Source organism: Triticum urartu, chromosome 7A (assembly GCF_056163025.1).
Source record: "Triticum urartu cultivar PI428250 chromosome 7A, HENAU_Tu73, whole genome shotgun sequence".
NCBI classification, from domain to species: Eukaryota; Viridiplantae; Streptophyta; class Magnoliopsida; order Poales; family Poaceae; genus Triticum; species Triticum urartu.
Genome location: NC_141879.1, coordinates 513,846,792 through 513,865,062, shown reverse-complemented (window position 1 = coordinate 513,865,062; position 18,271 = coordinate 513,846,792). Strand labels below are relative to the sequence as shown.

The 18,271-nt window shown below is 45.7% G+C and overlaps 2 protein-coding genes across 4 annotated transcripts; one reads left to right on the top strand and one right to left on the bottom strand.

The window, feature by feature from the left end:
- Window positions 1-2,454: 2,454 nt before the first annotated feature.
- LOC125518994 (translation elongation factor Ts (EF-Ts)) lies at window positions 2,455-9,637 on the bottom strand. Of its 3 annotated transcripts, none has more exons than XM_087537736.1 (9): window positions 9,451-9,637; window positions 9,006-9,319; window positions 8,740-8,912; window positions 7,971-8,051; window positions 6,807-6,981; window positions 6,055-6,239; window positions 3,237-3,362; window positions 3,059-3,147; window positions 2,455-2,796 (listed from the first exon to the last, which is right to left on the bottom strand). In XM_087537736.1, the coding sequence occupies exons 2-9, from the start codon at window positions 9,268-9,270 to the stop codon at window positions 2,748-2,750; spliced, it is 1,143 nt and encodes a 380-aa protein (XP_087393862.1). In that variant the 5' UTR covers window positions 9,271-9,319; window positions 9,451-9,637; the 3' UTR covers window positions 2,455-2,747. The 3 variants fall into 3 exon arrangements, with proteins under 3 accessions (XP_087393862.1, XP_048539834.2, XP_087393863.1); XM_048683877.2 differs by having other exon boundaries at window positions 2,455-2,793; XM_087537737.1 differs by having other exon boundaries at window positions 9,006-9,282; window positions 9,451-9,621.
- Window positions 4,397-6,048, top strand: LOC147960203 (uncharacterized). Its single transcript, XM_087537739.1, has 2 exons — window positions 4,397-4,876; window positions 4,966-6,048. The coding sequence occupies exons 1-2, from the start codon at window positions 4,397-4,399 to the stop codon at window positions 5,614-5,616; spliced, it is 1,131 nt and encodes a 376-aa protein (XP_087393865.1). The 3' UTR covers window positions 5,617-6,048.
- Window positions 9,638-18,271: the final 8,634 nt, after the last annotated feature.

Sequence of the window (18,271 nt, the reverse complement as noted above, 5' to 3'; positions counted from 1 at the left end):
CGCAATGACTATCCTCGCAATTGTGCAATTATTCTCTTTCTTTTATCAAATATATATCCATTTTATTTTGCACCCTGCATTGTTGTGCACGTTGAACTCTAGTCGCCTTCTCTCCTTATATGTGCATACATACTGTGTTTCGCATGATATATACTTTCCTCTTTGGTTGTATATGTCTACATAAGTTTTATGACAATGTATCTCTGCTTTTATAAAAAAAACAGAGTTGATGATGATGATGTGTCTGCCATCCTGCAATATAGGATGTCTAATTTATATCTGACGAATATGAAGGAAACTATGGCAATTTTGCAAAAAGATATCCATACCCTTCTCCAGATTTGCAAATAAGGTCTTTCCTCGTTCATTCTTTTCTCCCACAAGATAAACTACTCATACAAATGTATCTTGATGTTTCGTGCAACGCACGAGCATCTTGCTAGTAATAGTATTTGTATAAAATCATGTGTAGCAACACATTATACGATTGCCAGTAATTATGAATGTCACATGGCTAATGTACGTAGATGGTTTAACCATATGGCAAACCTGGCGATGTGTCCAAATCTGATAAATACATGGGTTTTCAATTGTGCATTTTTCTTTAGTTGGATAGTTGAGTAGAGGTATAAATGCTCAAAAAAAAATTGTAGGGGCGTTCATGGCATCCATGGTCCATGGAACACTCCTATACGTGTATGTAACCATTGGATGGTGAAGACGGTGAGATAAATTAGTAATATGATCGACAAAATACAAATATAGACCTAACAACCATTCATACCGTTTATCGACTACTTCAACATATGGGTGCAGCACCTTCCTTCGGGCAACGTTTTTTGAGAGTACCACCGGGTTGAAAGAAATCGCTTAGCACGAGTTCTGTTACAGAACCACAAAGCAGTTGACATCATCCTATTTGGCCAAACCATTAGTTTTTTAGAAACTTTGCGATTTTAGTCTGATTTCTTGTTGTATTGTGTTGAATTGTTTTTAGATTTATTGTGTAAAAAGTGTGGATGAAAAAAAATTGATTAGTCAGATGACAAAAATAGACAAAGCTAATTAGACAAACGGAGTCATCGACTTATAGAAGCAATTTTCCTATTGTTTTGTACCTCAACTTTTATTGAAGGAATTTATCACACTTCTTTTATTCAATAGTGTTTATCAAGGGAATTTCTCTAACGTTTTGATCCCAAGGGCTTCACTTAGAGCTTAAATTCAGGAGAATCTATCCAATGCGGTTTGTTCCTCTACACTACATGTTTTTGGAGGTTTTTCTCGATCGTCATCATCATGAGCTATGCATGCCAATGACGATAGGTTTGGCTGTGGTTTCGACAAGAATTTTGAGACATACTCCATTTCTCAGCTGTAATGAGCTATGATGTTGTCCGTGTTTCTTGGAGTGCTATTTTGATTGTAATTTCTCTTTCCCTTGCTTAGGCCTCTATACCGATGTTTCAGCTAGATTAAAAAAACTCAGCAATGCAGGGCCTTGCGTCTCCTCCGTCGGTCGATTAGATCGCCTCCTCCAGGATGATGGTGTGGCCATTTTCACGCTTCCCCGTTTCGGACTTTCTGAACAAGATACTCCCTCTGGCTGCCCTACGTTTTCCTTCATTAAACAGCGACCACAACCACTCAATTTTCCAAGCCACAACAGCAGCGGTTTCCTTATCAGTTATGTAGATGTAGCACCTCCAACTATCAGCTATTCTGGGTTACTATGTTCTGCTACCTACCTTGTGGTGTGGCCACACTGCCAACGTTCATAGACCAACACGGGTGCAACACTTTGATTGACGCCGTTTTTCTACGGACAGGATGTCAGGAACCTGACCTTGTGCAGTGCTAGTGACTTTAGTCCTATCTCGGACATGGGAGAAGGCTAAGAGCTCTTTATAAGAGAGAGTGCCACATTCCCTTAAGGCCGGTCTTTTGAGATGTAGTGAGCTCTTCGCTTGTACTGGAGTGTCCGATGCGCACCGGAAATGTTCAAACATATGCTGATGGACCGGGAGCTGGGCCTAGACTGTTAACAAATGGTATCAAAGCTGGGCCCCATGCCACCCTAAGAAGGGCTTCCCTAGGGGGGCGAGGTGTCAGGAACGTGACCTTGGGCAATGCTAGTGACTTTAGTCCCACATTGGATATGGGAGGAGGCTAAGAGCTCCTTATAAGAGAGACTGCCACATTCCCTTCAGGCCGGTCTTTTGCGGTGTAATGGGCTCTTCGCTTGTACTAGAGTGTTCGATGCGCATCGGAAATGTCCGAACATATGCTGATGGACCGAGAGCTGGGCCTAGGCTGTTAACACAGGAAACCAGAGAGGAACATGACACGCAGCAAAAGAGGCGATGGTCCAATCATACATGGCAAATGATGGTGTCAAATACGCATATCCAATCCAAACACAAGATCAAAAGGTAAAATACGCCCGACACAGCATGCAAAAAAAATCTTTGAACTATTGCAACCTTTATTTTGATTACACCGCAGTTCAATAAGATAAAAATCAAGCAAACCCCAACATTGGCAGCCTTGCGGGTCTCAGCACGCGTGGCCTTTCGTTTCAGTTGTACATTATTCAGTTTGACTCAATTTACTACAATGTTTTTGTAACTCGTTTGCCAACATCTAGCTAACTGATTGATGGGCATTTTACATTTGCAGAAAAAACATCCCCATGTTAATTATCAGGAGAAAAGAACCAAAGCATTTGATTCATCTCAGTTCGCAATCTACGCGGCACAAGCCATAGCTTCTGGTTTAGCTGTTTCCTCAGGTCTGCTGAGCACAAAAGCTGAGGTTAGTAACTGGTTAAATAAACAAACAAAATGAGATGAAGAACTAGTAAGAAACAACTTGTATTTCCCATTTCCATAAAAAAACGACGCCTGAAGAAAATTGAATCTAGTTTTGTTTTGAATGGATGATAGACCATCAGTTAACGTATTATGTACGTATATGTTAATGACACTGAGGTCAGTATGCATAACAAAAGAGATTAATCAAAAACGTTGTTAGAGATGGCGGTTGACACAAATTGTACCTCTCAATTCCTTCTCCAACTTCCATTCTGATAAAATTGCCAATTGTTACTTTCGAACCAACCTCCTTTGACAAATCATTCAGCAGAGTCTGAAAATAATGATACCAACAAGCAAAGCTATTAGAGATCACACAATTCACAGCCGTAAATCATCAAGGGAAAAGGTTGGCCAACTTACCTTAATGTTTGTGCTATCATTAACAACGTATTTTTGCTCCAAAAGCACGACATCTTCAAAATACTTCCTCAATCGGCCTTCCACCATTTTCTCTATGGCCATTTGGGGTTTACCTGAACTCTCAGCCTAACGTGTTACAAAGCAGTATGTCATGTCATTTCTGAAGTAACTTGGCATGCACAGCTCGCCCTCATATTATGTGGATCCATGTCATAAAACATACTAATTCAACTCATGGAAATAAGCAGTGTAAGTGCTACCCACTTCTAAAACTTATAAACCAAACAGCTGTCACGATATTACTAATCCAAAAATCACCATATTATGATACAATCAGGCTGCTTCCCGCTACGTCATCTTTCTCATCTCCGCAACACACATGCTTCTTTCTTTTAATCTTTTAATCCAAAATCTTACGGCGATGCATGCATCTGCTTATCCTTAATCATTCCCTACTTTGTAAAATTGTTTTGTTTGTTCTGTCAAAATGGTAGAAAACTTAAGAACCAGCTGATGGCCTGTGATAGACACATTTATCACACAAGTGCATGTCCATTTCTTGTATAATAGTGGATGGATGTCAACTACTCAGAGCATTACTAGTAGAGCCCTCAAACCCCTAAAAATAACTGTTTTTTTACAGTTTTCGCCGAAAAAACGCCGTAGACTAGAACCTCTAAACCCTCAAACCTGTAAAAAAATTTAGAGGTCCAACCCTCAAACCACTTTGCAATCTGTAGAAGTAGGGGTTGAGGGGAAAATCGCCCCCCAACCCGCACTCCTCCTCCTCGCTCGCGCGGGAGCCAACCGCCTCCTGCCGCGCCGGCCATGGAGGGCCCCGCCGCCGCCGCGCCCCCGCCCAACCGACTGTGGCCGACGTGGTGGCGGCGACCCACGTCGGGGCCAAGCGGCGGCGGGCGGGCCTCGCACCACCTCCTGCCGCCCCGACCACCGTCACCGCACCGGCGCCCGCCCTCGCCGCCTCCCTGCCGCCCGCCCCGGCCACCAAGAAGAGCCGGCCGAAGGCGGCCTCTCATGGGCCGTGAGGGGCGGCCTCCAAGGTCGCCGGCTCGTCCCCGGCCGTGACCAAGCCGCGGAAGAAGCCCGCGGCGGCCGCCGTCGCCGAACCTCCTCCCGCCGCGCACGAGGTGTTCGAGGAAATGGCAAACCCATCCTCGTTCATGGACCTCCTCCAAAACGCGGAGGTGGACCTCGGAGCTCCGCCTCTAGACCCCTTTAGGGTTGGTGACGACTTGGAGGAGAAGGAGGAAGATGAGGAGGATGTAGGGGATGACGAGGAGGAGGTGGCCGAGATAGGGGAGGAGGCATTCACCGCCGCTTCCCGCCCACACGCGCGGTCGACAAACTACACCGAGGCGGAAGATGTCCTCTTGGTTCGTGCTTGGGCAGCTGTGGGAATGGATGCAACCACCAGCACCGATCAAACCGGTAAACGGTATTGGCAAAGGATCGAGGACGTCTATTGTAAGATCAAGCCGAAGAATAGTGGGTTCATCCATCGCTCTTTCCGGTCGCTTCAAGGCCGGTGGGAGTTGATCAAGCCCGCTTGTTCTCGTTGGAGTGCGGCCATGGACCAAGTGATAGATGCACCACCTAGTGGAACCGTGGAGAGTGACTATGTGAGTACATATTTCTTCACTATTTTGATTATGTGTGTGCACTATGCTATTGGTGGGTTCTTATGTGATTTATGTGTGGTTGATGGGAGACAATTGCCGGCATGAGGTACAAGGAGATGGCCGCTTCCAAGGGCAAGCCATTCCCATTTAAGCATGTTTGGTCAATTCTTCAAACCTTTGACAAGTGGAAGTTGAGGGATCAAGAGACCGCACCCAAGAAGTCGGCAATGCTAAGGATGGATGATAGTGAAGATGAGGAGGAGAGGAACTTGGGCAAGCCCGAGGGAACCAAGAAGGGCAAGCTAAGGGTGAAGATGGAAGAAGAGGCGTCAAGCCTAAGGGAGAAGATGGACCACATGATGAAGGCAAGAGAGGAATTGACAACGAAGACATTGGAGACGAAGCTTCTTATCACCGAGAAGAAGAAAGAGGTCAAGCTTGCACAAGTTGAAGCAAAGCGTGAAGAAGCAAAGCGCAAGGCCGAGTTGGAGGAGAGGATGATCAAGCTCAAAGAGGCAAAGGTATGGAAAGAACTCATGGTGGAAGAGAAAGAGCACATGATGTCCAAGAAGGACATGGATGAAGACCAATTGCAATGGTGGAAGGACTACAAGGAGGACATCGTGGAGAGGAAGAGGATGTTCCGTGTTGCGTCCTCTACTTTTCGAGGTGACACTCCGATGAGTAGTTGTGGTGATGGCGGTGTGTACGACTCCACCGGTGCCGATGGAGATGCTTGATGGAGCCCGCTTGTGGTCTAGGAGATGGCGCCGAGGTGCAACTTTTTGGTGATGGTGCCGATGAGAGGAGGAAGATGATGATTTTGTGATGTAAACTATTAAACCATGCATCAATGATTGTCATTTGGTAGTTTGTTTGGAAGTTGATTGTGTTCTTGTTGTCATAAATTGTGAGATGTCAAATGATAGATTTAAAGGTTGGGGTCGAGGCAAAGACTAGAACCCTCAAATCCAATCCTTAAAGCAGTTTAAGGGTTGGGTTTGAGGGTTCTAGTATTTGCCCCTGTTTTTCAACCCTTAAAAGTGTCAAAAAGTGGCACTTCTCAACCCTTAAAACTGCTTTAAGGATTTGAGGGTTTGAGGGTTCTACTAGTAATGCTCTCAGCCACACGACTATATGACTGTAAATCATTCTAGGTAACGTCAGAATAAGGTTACCTGAGTTCGGAGCACGTCACGTTCATTTTCCAGAGCTGCAGCAGAAACCAAATCTTTTGATAAGAATAATGGTTTTGCTGCAACAATATGCATTGCGATAGACGACCCAACTCTCTTGAGAGCATCAAGGGAAGCACTGCTATCTTCTGCTTCTAATGTAATCAATCCAGCAATGCGGCCCAAACCTGAAGCAAGAAAATGCATCAATTAAGTGAACGAGCAAATGTGCCGTTTATCCAAAGCAAGGAGAAAATGGGGAAAAAAAAGAAGAGTGCTGACAGGAACAAATGCATAATACCGAGTTTGGCCATCTTAGGAAAGAGATTATTAGTAGGATTAATCTAACGTGTTAATTTATATAAGGAGTACAGAAACAAGGCTTCCCCGTTTTAGATCAAGTGTCATTTTCTTAATGTTGTACTGCTAGTACAAAATTCAAGAGTAGTTGTTGAAATTGCAATTTGTCAGTAGTATGGCTGCACGGCTATGTTTCTGCCAACAGTTCTGCAAAAGTAAACTAAGGCTTGTCTCCTGCTAGAAATACAATAAATACACAGTACTGTATGATATCCAGTTGTCTACAAAGAATGAAACGGTGATAAGAATAAATAGGAGATAAACATGCTCCAGCTGAACATTATTGTTTGTAGTGTTTAATAATCATACTTAGCTAACGAAATAAAAAATCTGAAGAATGACAGACACATGGTCTGGATAAAACTTGACAAACTGAAATAACAATGTCTGCGCACCTGGCTGAGGACAGGTATGCAGATAAGATGAAACGACACCATGTGCAGTCGTGGACAACATGAAACCTCTTCTGAGTTTTACATTCTCCCCAACCATGGCAGCAACTTCTGTAACAGCATTTTGAACAGTTGTTTCACCACTGAGTTTAGGATGATCTAGGTTAATACTCATGTTCTGCAAAGATGAGGAGCAATGTAGTAGTTTCTCACATGAAAAAAACAGAAGAAAAAAAAGGAAGATAAACATATAATAATCTCAGCTGTATTGCAGACACTTCAATTTATATAGATCATCAGACATTATTAGCCTAAAATTTACTATCCATCTATGAAAAATAGATGCAGGCACTGCAAGGCACTACAGCTGAGAAACAGGCACCTGATTGTTCCAAAAGTAATGTAACATAAGCAAAACAGGAAATCCAACCAAAACCACCTGAAGTAATTTCATTTCGTTTCAGATGCTTTATGCTTGTCACCAAGCATTGCCTGTATAATTGAATATGATGACCCTCAAAAGCATCACCTCCATTCACCCATCCCATTCCTCACCAATCACAAATCAAATATACGACAAACTAGTCTCAGCATAGATTCACAAAGTCAACAGTGCAGGACATAAATAATCTTACTTGCACTGCTAAGGCTGCATCACCTTCATTACAGGAATTTCTGTTGGTGTTGCAAACCCCTTCATTTATACTATGATGTATTTTTTCACTCATGTTGCATTAGTAGATGCCATGTCAATTTTATCATATCAACTCTTGTCAATATCTACAAAATTTCAGTGATACTAGGTCACAGCATAACACTATGACATCTCCATGTTCTTGATCAATGGTATTTTAGTACTTCAAGCAATTCACCAAACCGACTCCGTACATAATGAAAAGCTGATGCCCACAAGGCTTAGATGGTATTAGGCCCCGCCATAACACTATACACAAATTTGATCATAAAGCCAGTTCAAATGGAATATAAATCGATATAGAACTCCATCTAATTAAAATCCAATAATTTGGATTTGGTAGTCACGAGTCTAGAGCCATCACTGGTAGATATAAGCAACAATGCCATACGTCATGTACTGGAACTGCTCAGCAGGGGAAGATGATAGAAACAATAGATGTTCAATAAACTAACCAACAGGTAATTACACACCTCCAAATATGCAGGAGCAAAAGGAAAAACCAATTTGCCGGGATCCTGTGCTGACAAAGCCATCTTTGCCAAGGATGAAGCCTGTATGGCAAATGAATTTTCGGAAAAGGGTTATCAACATTGTATCAGTGTAAGAGCACAGAATCAATCGGCACATTTAATTAAGTACACTCTAGTGTTGTGTCCAATATGATACCAGAAGTAATTAATATCCTAGGATATAAAATGACATGAACAAAGTACTTCAAGAATACAATTACAACAGAGTTTGAAGTTGGAGCATCAGAAAAAAACTAGAAAGCTGATTATACACGGTTAGAACATTCTTATTTATGTTTGATATAACATAAGGTCCGACACAACATTTACTACTATTATGAAGGGGAATTGGTGGGTCCGTCATCCAACTCCCCTCACAAACCAGACACGTGGGCCTGATTTTCTACCATCCGAAAAAACAATCGGCTGCCTCAACTCCCATACCATGTGCGCTTGATTTTCTACCGTCCAAAAAAAAGGACTGCCCATTTAAAAATCGTATGAGATCTTAAAATCGGACGCATTGCCATCTTTTCCCAAAATTAAAATGATACTTCAAGTCATGGAGAAATGATTTCTACTTATGCCAACTAGCAATAAAATCATTTTATAATTTCCATATACTTATGTTAAGGATATGGACCTAAAAGGACCTTGTCTCTCACTCTTACAGGGTTTCAGTATAATTATAAGATAAAACACAGATCATGTTGCTGAGGGTGATACCGACCAGATACTGGAACACATCATTTCTTGCCACAAAGTCTGTCTCGCAGTTTAGCTCAACCACAACAGCCCTTTTCTCATCTTGTGCGATAGCTAGCAAACCTTCAGCAGCAGTCCTTGACGACTTTTTGGCAGCAGATATCACCCCTCTTTTCCTTAGATCCTTCTGTGCATCCTCTGAAAGAAACCAACAAACTGGGATAAGAATGGAGGGAATAAACACATTTGTCAACAAAGCTGCGCCTAAAGCAAGGAGAAAGAAGAGCTAACCAATATCCCAGTTGCAACTGACTAGCGAAGCCTTGACATCTTTGATCGGAGCACATGTTCTTTCGCGTAGTCGTTTAATAAGATTCATTTGCTCCGAAGCAGGCACCTCAGAGCTAAATCTCCTACAAATCATGCCATTTTGGGCAAAATGATTGCTCGACAGGTGAGTTTCGAACGTTGCAGAAGTATACCCTCGAGCAGCTTGTCGTTGAGCACGAGACAGAAGCCCTAGTATGGGCCTTCTAGCACCCTGACCCCAGGCCATTCTCGGATTGCTCTGCAACAAGGGCGGACAGACGCAATTCTTCAGAAAACTACACAGGCAACGCACATCACGGCAGCCAAATTCAGTTTTGGGTAAAAGACGATTAGGCGCCGCCGCTGCCAGATGCAGAGAGGATAGAGGGCGCCAAGCGCAGGGAGAAAGAGAGGAATGGAGCCCCACCTGCAGATACGCCGGTGCCAGCCGCCGTTCAACCGCCGCCGCCGAACGCCAGAGAGGGTGGGAGACTGGAGACCGAGAGGAGGGTGCGCGCGGTAGGGTTTCGTAAGGGGTTGAACCAGGAGCAGAAAAAGGAAAAGAAAACCTTTTGATCTGGATGGATGGAAAAATGGAAAAACTTGGAGAGCACCGATGAGGCTGGTTGCTTCCCTTGGTGTGTCGCCCACACAACGTAATCACATAGCATATATTTTTAGTGGATGATTCTGGCAATGATGCATGCAGTTATTTTGTTAATTATTCATCAAGACTTTATAATGTAATATATCAGTAAGTCTGAAGTCATCATCTTCGCAACATCAATCGCTACTCATATCAACTTGGTGAAGTGATTCAGATTGTCGGGACCACGTATCCCAGATCTCACACCAAAGTGCAACATCTAACACCGCTGACCCAACATCTAACGCCGAATTGTCGGGTCTGGACCACACACCGGTCCGGCTCACTATCAGCGGGCACTGCATGCGCACACTGCAGAGGCCATCGCCACCATCTTCCATCAAACCTTCTTTAGAGCAGGTACTGACGCATCAACTTTATCAGGCCTGCCATCGACGCCAGACAACGCCACCTTCCTAAGCGTGTCGGTCATCACACACCCGTCGCCAAGACCCTGCCGCGCCATGCTGTCAAGACTCCACGTCGTCGATGCGTCACATGAAACGCCGCTCCACCTGCATCCTCTGTCCGGCTACTCTCTTCGTTCCAAAATACTCTCTATGTCCCATAGTAGAAGAGGTTTTGCAGTTCAACCGCAAAAACGTCTTGTATTTAGGGACAGAGGTTAAGTGTCATGGTTTTAGTACCGAAAAAGATGGGAGGTATGGGAACTAGAGATCTTTACAGCTTTAATCTTGCTATGTTAGTGAATCATTATATGCACATGTTCTTGGTGCAAAATACTATCCTGATGATGACATTTTGAAAGCCAGACCAAAGAACGGTTCATCATATACGTGGCCAAATATTGTTGCTGGAATCCAAACTTTTAAATAGGTTTTATTTGAAGAATTTGAACCGGTGAGAAGATCAACATATGGCAGGACCCTTGGATCCCCTCAAGTGTTAACCATAAGGTGATCGCTCCAAGGGGTCAAATTATGTTGACAGATGTAGAAGAGTTGGTAGACGTCTTTAGTCTGGTTGATGCACAATGTATATTGCAAATACAACTGAATGTACAAGATTGTTAAGATTTTGTCACGTGGCACTACAACAAATCGGGCACCTTCTTTGTCAAATCAGCAAATCATAGAGAATGGGAACACCCACATGGACAACGTCTCGAACCAAATTATGATTGAATGTTAGAAGGACGATGATATCTTTAATCCACCAGGGTTCAAGTTATGATTATACAGGAAGGGTTGACTTCTCATGGTATATTTGATTCCAGACTTGCCAGTTTCTCCAAAACGTCATGATTATTTGGATTCGTTCCCCGTTGGCGCAGCCATCCAGAAGATGAAACATCCACTCTGTTCTTGTGTTGGTGATGTCGTCTACACATGCCATGCTCCATGTTTTTGCCATCATCATCCATAGGGCACGCACCCTTTATAACGCCCCGGGACCGATGTGCCAGGTGTCGTCCAGTTATTCGCTGTTGTTGCCTTGTCTTTGCTTGCGTGTCATGCATTGCATATCATGTCATCATGTGCATTTCATTTGCATACATGTTCGTCTCATGCATCCGAGCATTTTTCCCGTTGTCCGTTTTGCAATCCGGCGCTCCTATGTCACCCGGTGTCCATTTCTACCTCTTTTCGTGTGCGGGTGTTAAACGTTTTCGGATTGGACCGATACTTGTCATGCGGCCTTGGTTTGCTATCGGTAGACCGCCTGTCAAGTTTCGTACCATTTGGACTTCGTTTGATACTCCAATGGTTAACCGAGAGACCGAAAAGGCCTCGTGAGTGTTGCAGCTCAACACCCTTCCAATTTGGCCCCAAACCCACCTAAACCTCCTCCATCATCTCGGTCGTTCAATCACGATCGCGTGGCCAAAAACCGCACCTCATTTGGAGTCTCCTAACTCCCTCTACCTATATATATGTGCTCTCCTTCGAAAATTCCGCGCAGATCAAACCCTAGTCTCCCTCCTCACGCCACCGGACATGTCCGCTCCGCCGCCGGACGCGTCCACCCCGCCGCCACATCACCCGGACCAATCGCGCGCCGCCACCTCAACCCCGTCGCCGCTCTCCTCCAACCCGCGGCCGCCACCTGTCCCAGCCGGCACCCTCGCCGCACCGGCCCGCCGCGGCCCAGATCCAGCCCGCGGGGCCCGGATCCGGCGCGCCGCCGACCCGCGCCCCGCCTCCTCGCCGGCGTTCGCCGTCCGCGCCGCCCGCGCCCACCTCCGGCGGTCGGAATCCCGCCGCTCCGTCGCCTGAGCTTCCCCGGCCACCCAGCTCGCCGTTCGCCGCCGCTCGGTCCACGAGCGCCTCCCGCGCCGAGGTCGCCGCCTCGTGCCTCGCCGGAGCGCCCCTGCCTCGCCGCCTTGGCCCCGGCCACCGCCACCGACCTCGCCATCGCCATCGCCATCGCCGGCGAGCTCCCGCGCCGCCTCCTCCATCGCCGGTCGCCGTCCGTCGCCGGATCCGGCCGGTTGGACGAGATCCACCGGTCCAGCAAACCAAACGGCCCCTCCCGATCCGGATCCGTGCCGTCCCGCTTCTCTCCGGCCCGCGTTGACTTTCACAGAGGTATAATTTCACTAAGTCCCCGAAATTCCCAGATTCACATGCCCATGTTCATCGTGTCATAATTCATCATCCGTAGCTCCGTTTTGGGCGTGTAGCATATCAAAATGTTCTTCTCAGAGAGCTCATCATTTCATCCCATTGCATCATTTTCTTTTGAGTTCATCTTGATGCCCGAAATGCTGTTGGAAGAGTGCTATTTGAGATAATTGTCAGATCTGCTGCTCCAATTAGCTATTTGTCATTTTTGCCATGATTATTGTGTGCATGATATGCTCCTGATCTCTACATGTGTTTTGTTATATGCTTTGCCATCTTTCCAGAGGTGCTTACCATGTATTTTTGTGATATGTGTGGTGACTAGCACAAGCTTGCAAAGTAGTGCATTCGTTAATGCTGATTTCAGGGACTTAGCAATTCCACTAAGTCCTTGACCTGTTTTTATCTATATGCCATATGTTCATGTTGGTTCCTAGTGATCCGTGCCTCTTTTGAGGATGATCAGTAAGGATGATTTGTTAATCTTGTAGTGCTCTATCCATCCATGCCTTTGTTTGCAATTATGGAGCACCCTAGCTTGAGTCAATCGAGCTCTACTTTTGCTATTTCGTGAATCTGGGCAGATTATCTACTTGTTAGCGATTTTGCCGAGGACGTTTTAGTTGATCCGTGCATGCTATGTTATTGTTCTTGCCATGTCTAGCTTGCATAAGATGTATTCTTGATGGGTGTATGCTTAGTTTGTCATGCCATGTTCTGTAGTGAGTGCATCGAGCTCGTAAACATGCCTACTTGATATCTGATTTGCATGCTCCAGTTTTTCTCCAAGTCTGTGATCTGTTTATGTTTTTGCCATGTTCACATGCTTGCAATTGTATTTTCTGATCCCTTTTGGCTCAAGGTCACTAAGGGACTTTTGTTAAGCTCTTTGAGTAGCTCCATGCCATGCCTTGCTTTGCCATGTTAAGTTCCTGTAGCATATAGTTTTCATGCTCCAAAGTGTGCTACCTGATCTGAAATTCCAGACTTGTGTTAATTTCACTAAGTCTGAAATCTGTTTACCAATTGCACTTTTGCCATGCTTGTTTGAACCTGTTAATGGATGAATTAGTCGTAGCTCAGTGTTCATCTTTTGTCAAGCATCATGAGTGGATCCCTGCCAGGTATTTTGTTGCCATGTTTGAGTGCTGTAGCATTATTATCTTGATGCATTTAGATGGCTACTTGCTGTTTATCGCAGACCGGCGCCATATTTGTTTTGCTTGACATTTCCAAACCGTGTCTCCGATTCCGGTGTTCTTTATATCGTTTTCAAGCGAAATCATCTCACCTTTCTAGTGGCACACTTGGATTTCCAAGTTGAGGCCAGGTTCATTCATTCCTTGTCAAATCTTGCATATGCATCGCATACCGCATCTCGCATATCATACCATGTTCATGTGTGGTTTGTTTACTATGTTGTGTGCTTCTTTCCGGTGTTTGCTCCTTCGGGTTGGTTCCGGTAACGTCGCATTTGTGAGGACCCGTTCAACTACGCCCGTTTGTCTTCTTCATGGACTCGTTCTTCTTCCTTGCGGGATTTCAGGCAAGATGACCATACCCTTGAAATCACCTCTATCTTTGCTTGCTAGATGCTCCCTCTTTTGCTATGCCTATGCTACGATACCTTCCACTTGCTTATCATGCCTTCCATATTGTTGAACCAAGCCTCTAACCCACCTTGTCCTAGCAAACCGTTGTTTGGCTATGTTACCGCTTTGCTCAGCCCCTCTTATAGCGTTGTTAGTTGCAGGTGAAGATTGAAGCTTATTCCATGTTTGGAACATGGATGTTTTGTTGGGATATCACAATATCTCTTATTTAATTAATGCACCTATATACTTGGTAAAGGGTGGAAGGCTCGGCCTTATGCCTGGTGTTTTGTTCCACTCTTGCCGCCCTAGTTTCCGTCATATCGGTGTTATGTTCCCGAATTTTGCATTCCTTACGCGGTTGGGTTATAATGGGAACCCCTTGACAGTTCGCTTTGAATAAAACTCCTCCAGCAAGGCCCAACCTTGGTTTTACCATTCGCCACCTAGCCTCTTTTTCCCTTGGGTTAGGCCAGCCCAAGGGTCATCTTTATTTTAACCCCCCGGGCCAGTGCTTGTCTAAGTGTTGGTCCGAAATGGGCAGCCTGCGGGGCCACCTCGGGGAAACTTGAGGGCTGGTTTTACTCGTAGCTTGACCTATCCGGTGTTGCCCTGAGAACGAGATATGTGCAGCTCCCATCAGGATGTCGGCACATCGAGTGGCTTTGCTGGGTTTGTTTTACCATTGTCGAGGATGTTTTGTAACCGGGATTCCGATTCTGATCGGGTCTTCCCGCTAGAAGGAATATCCTTCGTTGACCGTGAGAGCTTGTGATGGGCTAAGTTGGGACACCCCTGCAGGGATTTGAACTTTCAAAAGCCGTGCCCGCGGTTATGGGTAGATGGGAATTTGTTAATGTCCGGTTGTAGAAAACCTGAACTTGACCTTAATTAAAATACATCAACCGCGTGTGTTACCGTGATGGTCTCTTCTCGGCGGCGTCCGAGAAGTGAACACGGTGTTGGAGTTATGCTTGACGTAGGTTGCTCTAGGATCACTTCTTGATCATAGATTTTCGACCGTGCTTTTGCCTTCTCTTCTCGCTCTCATTTGCGTATGTTAGCCACCATATATGCTAGTCGCTTGCTGCAGCTCCACCTCATACCTTTACCTTACCCATAAGCTTAAATAGTCTTGATCGCGAGGGTGTGAGATTGCTGAGTCCCCGTGACTCACAGATACTTCCAAAACCAGCTTGCAGGTGCCGATGAGTCCGTGCAGATGACGCAACCAAGCTCAAGGAGGAGCTCGATGAAGATCTTGTCCTTTGTGTTGTTTCGTTCTAGTTGATCAGTAATGGAGCCCAGTCGGGACGATCGGGGATCTGTGTAGCATTTGGGGTAGTCTTCTTTTATTTTGGTTCCGTAGTCAGACCTTGATTGTATCTGGTTGATGTAATGATTTATTCATGTAATTGTGTGAAGTGGCGATTGTAAGCCAACTATGTATCTCTTTCCCTTATGTATTACATGGGTTGTGTGAAGATTACCTCACTTGCGACATTTCTTTCAATGCGGTTATGCCTCTAAGTCGTGCTTCGTCACGTGGGAGATATAGCCGCATCGAGGGCGTTACACCCTTGGGCATCTACATAGGGCATGGAATGTATCCACACGCTCCATTCCACACATAACACAAGTGTCAAATTCAGCTATTTTCCTCTTGATATTTTCCAAAGTGGAAAAATAATTTATCGCAACACGCCACGCAAATACGTTACCTAGGGGGAGCAGGGCACCCCCACACCACCTTCTAGATGGCACGAGTGTCGACCGGTGCCCTGCTCATGGCACACACGGTGGTGTTGGTCTTTTCCTGCAGGGCAATCTTGTACACGCTATAGATGTTGAAGACACCTCAAGGATCTAGTGCTCGAGCCAGAACGTCCTCAAGATGCCATGGACTGGTCTTGATCGCTAGAATGCACTCCACATGAGAACAGTTGAAACTAAACTAAACTACCACATGCAAGTTTTTTACTTTCACTAACCAATTGATAGCAAGGATGTGGAAGACTTATAATCATTCTCAAGGGTGAAAATGTGGTAACACACATAATTGATCATGCATCTAATATACTTTTCTCAAGGGCGCAATAAAACTACACATTAAGGATATTCATAACTCATCGAAATAAAGGTTCATTCCTTGTTCAAAAGGACTTGCTAGTTCAACTTCATTATTCAACCTAAGGCGAGCTCATCTTGGTTTGCAAGAAAGTAAATACTAGAAAGTAAGATACAAGATACTGTTGGATCTCCTACGAGCTTACTAAGCCGATGGGATCCTAATACCTAGTTCTGATTGGCCTCGATAGGTGTCTTCTCCTCCTTAGCTTCCTTGGGTTCCTCGCCCTTATTCAGATTGCCTACAAGACTGATGCACTTGAAGCGAGAGACCATTACTGAAATTTCTTTCTGCTGCTCAGAGGCCAACTTCGTGAGGTGGCGGGTCTCTAGAAAGAGAGCTTAGTGGTAAAATCAAAGAGGGTGTCTATCTTATTATAGAGACCATCGAGCTTGGCCTTAAGGTCTTTGCTCATCCTCCACTATGCATCAATGCCTTGACCAATTATATCTGCACATGTTTTAGAGGCCTTCTCGAGCTTGTTGATCTTTTCCTTGATCTCAACAAGGGTTGGTACTTCCCTTTCGGCTCGCGAAGTGCCATCCTGTAACGCCCCGGATGTAATTTACCATATTTGTATTTCAACTCTTGCCATTTTCGGCTCTAAGTTATGTGATTCTTTCGTGTTTGGGTTTTGTCTTCGTTTTGCGTTTTGCCCATGTCATGCATATCATATCATGTCATCATGTGCATCGCATTTGCATACGTGCTCGTCTCATGCATCCGAGCATTTTTTTCCGTTGTCCGTTTTGCAATCCGACACTCCTATGTCATCCGGCGCCCCCTTTTGCCTTTTTTCGTGAGCGGGTGTTAAACATTCTCGGAATGGACCGAGATTTTCCAAGCGGCCTTGGTACACCACCGGTAGACCGCCTGTCAAGTTTTGTGCCATTTGGGGTTCGTTTGATACTCCAACGGTTAACCGGGGAACCGTAAAGGCCTCGTGTGTGTTCCAGCCCAACACCCCTCCAAAGTGTCCCAATAACCCATCCAAAACCCCTCCATCCTCTCGGTCGTTCGATCACGATCGCGTGGACGAAAACCGCACCTCATTTGGACTCTCCTAGCTCCCTCTACCTATATATTTCTCCTCCCCGTCCAAAATCCGGGCCCCGAAACCCTAAAATCAATCCATCTGCGTCGCCGGACACGTCCGCCGCCGGCCGGACGCGTCCGCGCCGCCGCCCGGACCAACCGGTGCCTGCCATGTGGGGCATCCTCCGCTGCCAGCCGCCGCCGACCCGCCCGAGCCCGCGGGAGGCCCCCCGGCCCGCCCGCGCACCCGAGCGCTCGCGCCTCCAACCGCCGAACCACGCCGCCCGGCTCGCGTCTCCGCCGCCGGCGCGCCTCCACCGTCACCTCGCCGGCGTGCCGCCGTCGCAGGTCGCCTCGCCTGGCGCCGTGCCGCCCCGATCTCCGCCGCCCGCGAGCCGCGCCTCCCAGCTCCGGATCCGCCACCATCCCAGCTCCGGCCGCCGCGTCTCTTCCTCCGGTGGGAACCCCGACGAACCTCAGTTCGCGCGCCGCCCCAAACCCTAGATCTGAAATCTGAGGTTGACCCCGAGATATTTCTAAGTCATTTTCTGCATTATTTTCTAGCACTGTTCGACATGCCATAACTTCTCATCCGTAGCTCCGTTTTGCGCGTGCAATATATGAAAATGTTCATCATGATGTGCTCTTCATTTTGTTCCATTGTGCCATGCTTGTTTGAGTCCATCTTGATGCCCAAATCGTTGATGCAAGAGTGCTATAAAATATTAGTTCCTGTTACTTAACAGATTATGAGCATTTGTCATTTTTGCCACATTTATTGTGTGCTGCATATGGGCATGAGCTCTACATGTGTTTTGGGCTATGCCATGCCATCTTTACAGGGGTGTATGCCATGTATTTTTTGTGATCTTTGTGGTGACTAGCACATGCATGCAAAGTAGCTATCGTGATATTGCTAATTTCAGGGACATTGCCATTGCCATTGCCTACGAGATTTTCACATATTGATCTTTGCTTAGTTACTTTTTCATTGCCACTGTTACGACTTCTACAAAAACTACTACTGTTACTTTTGCCACTGTTACCGTTACTTCCATACTAATTTGTTACTAAATACTTTGCTGCAGATATTAAGTCTTTTAGGTGTGGTTGAATTGACAACTCAACTACTAATACTTGAGAATATTCTTTGGCTCCCCTTGTGTCGAATCAATAAATTTGGGTTGAATACTCTACCCTCGAAAACTGTTGCGATCCCCTATACTTGTGGGCTATCAAGACTATTTTCTGGCACCGTTGCG

Bases quoted from the DNA above. Each gene is read 5' to 3' on its own strand.
- LOC125518994 (XM_087537736.1), bottom strand. From the start codon at position 9,270: ATGGCCTGGGGTCAGGGTGCTAGAAGGCCCATACTAGGGCTTCTGTCT. The intron at 8,052-8,739 runs GTCGGTATCACC...TTTGCCATACAG, and splicing joins ATGATGTGTTCCAGTATCTG to GCTTCATCCTTGGCAAAGAT. The intron at 3,148-3,236 runs GTAAGTTGGCCA...CATTATTTTCAG, and splicing joins ATGATAGCACAAACATTAAG to ACTCTGCTGAATGATTTGTC.
- LOC147960203 (XM_087537739.1), top strand. From the start codon at position 4,397: ATGGCAAACCCATCCTCGTTCATGGACCTCCTCCAAAACGCGGAGGTG. The intron at 4,877-4,965 runs GTGAGTACATAT...GGTTGATGGGAG, and splicing joins GAACCGTGGAGAGTGACTAT to ACAATTGCCGGCATGAGGTA.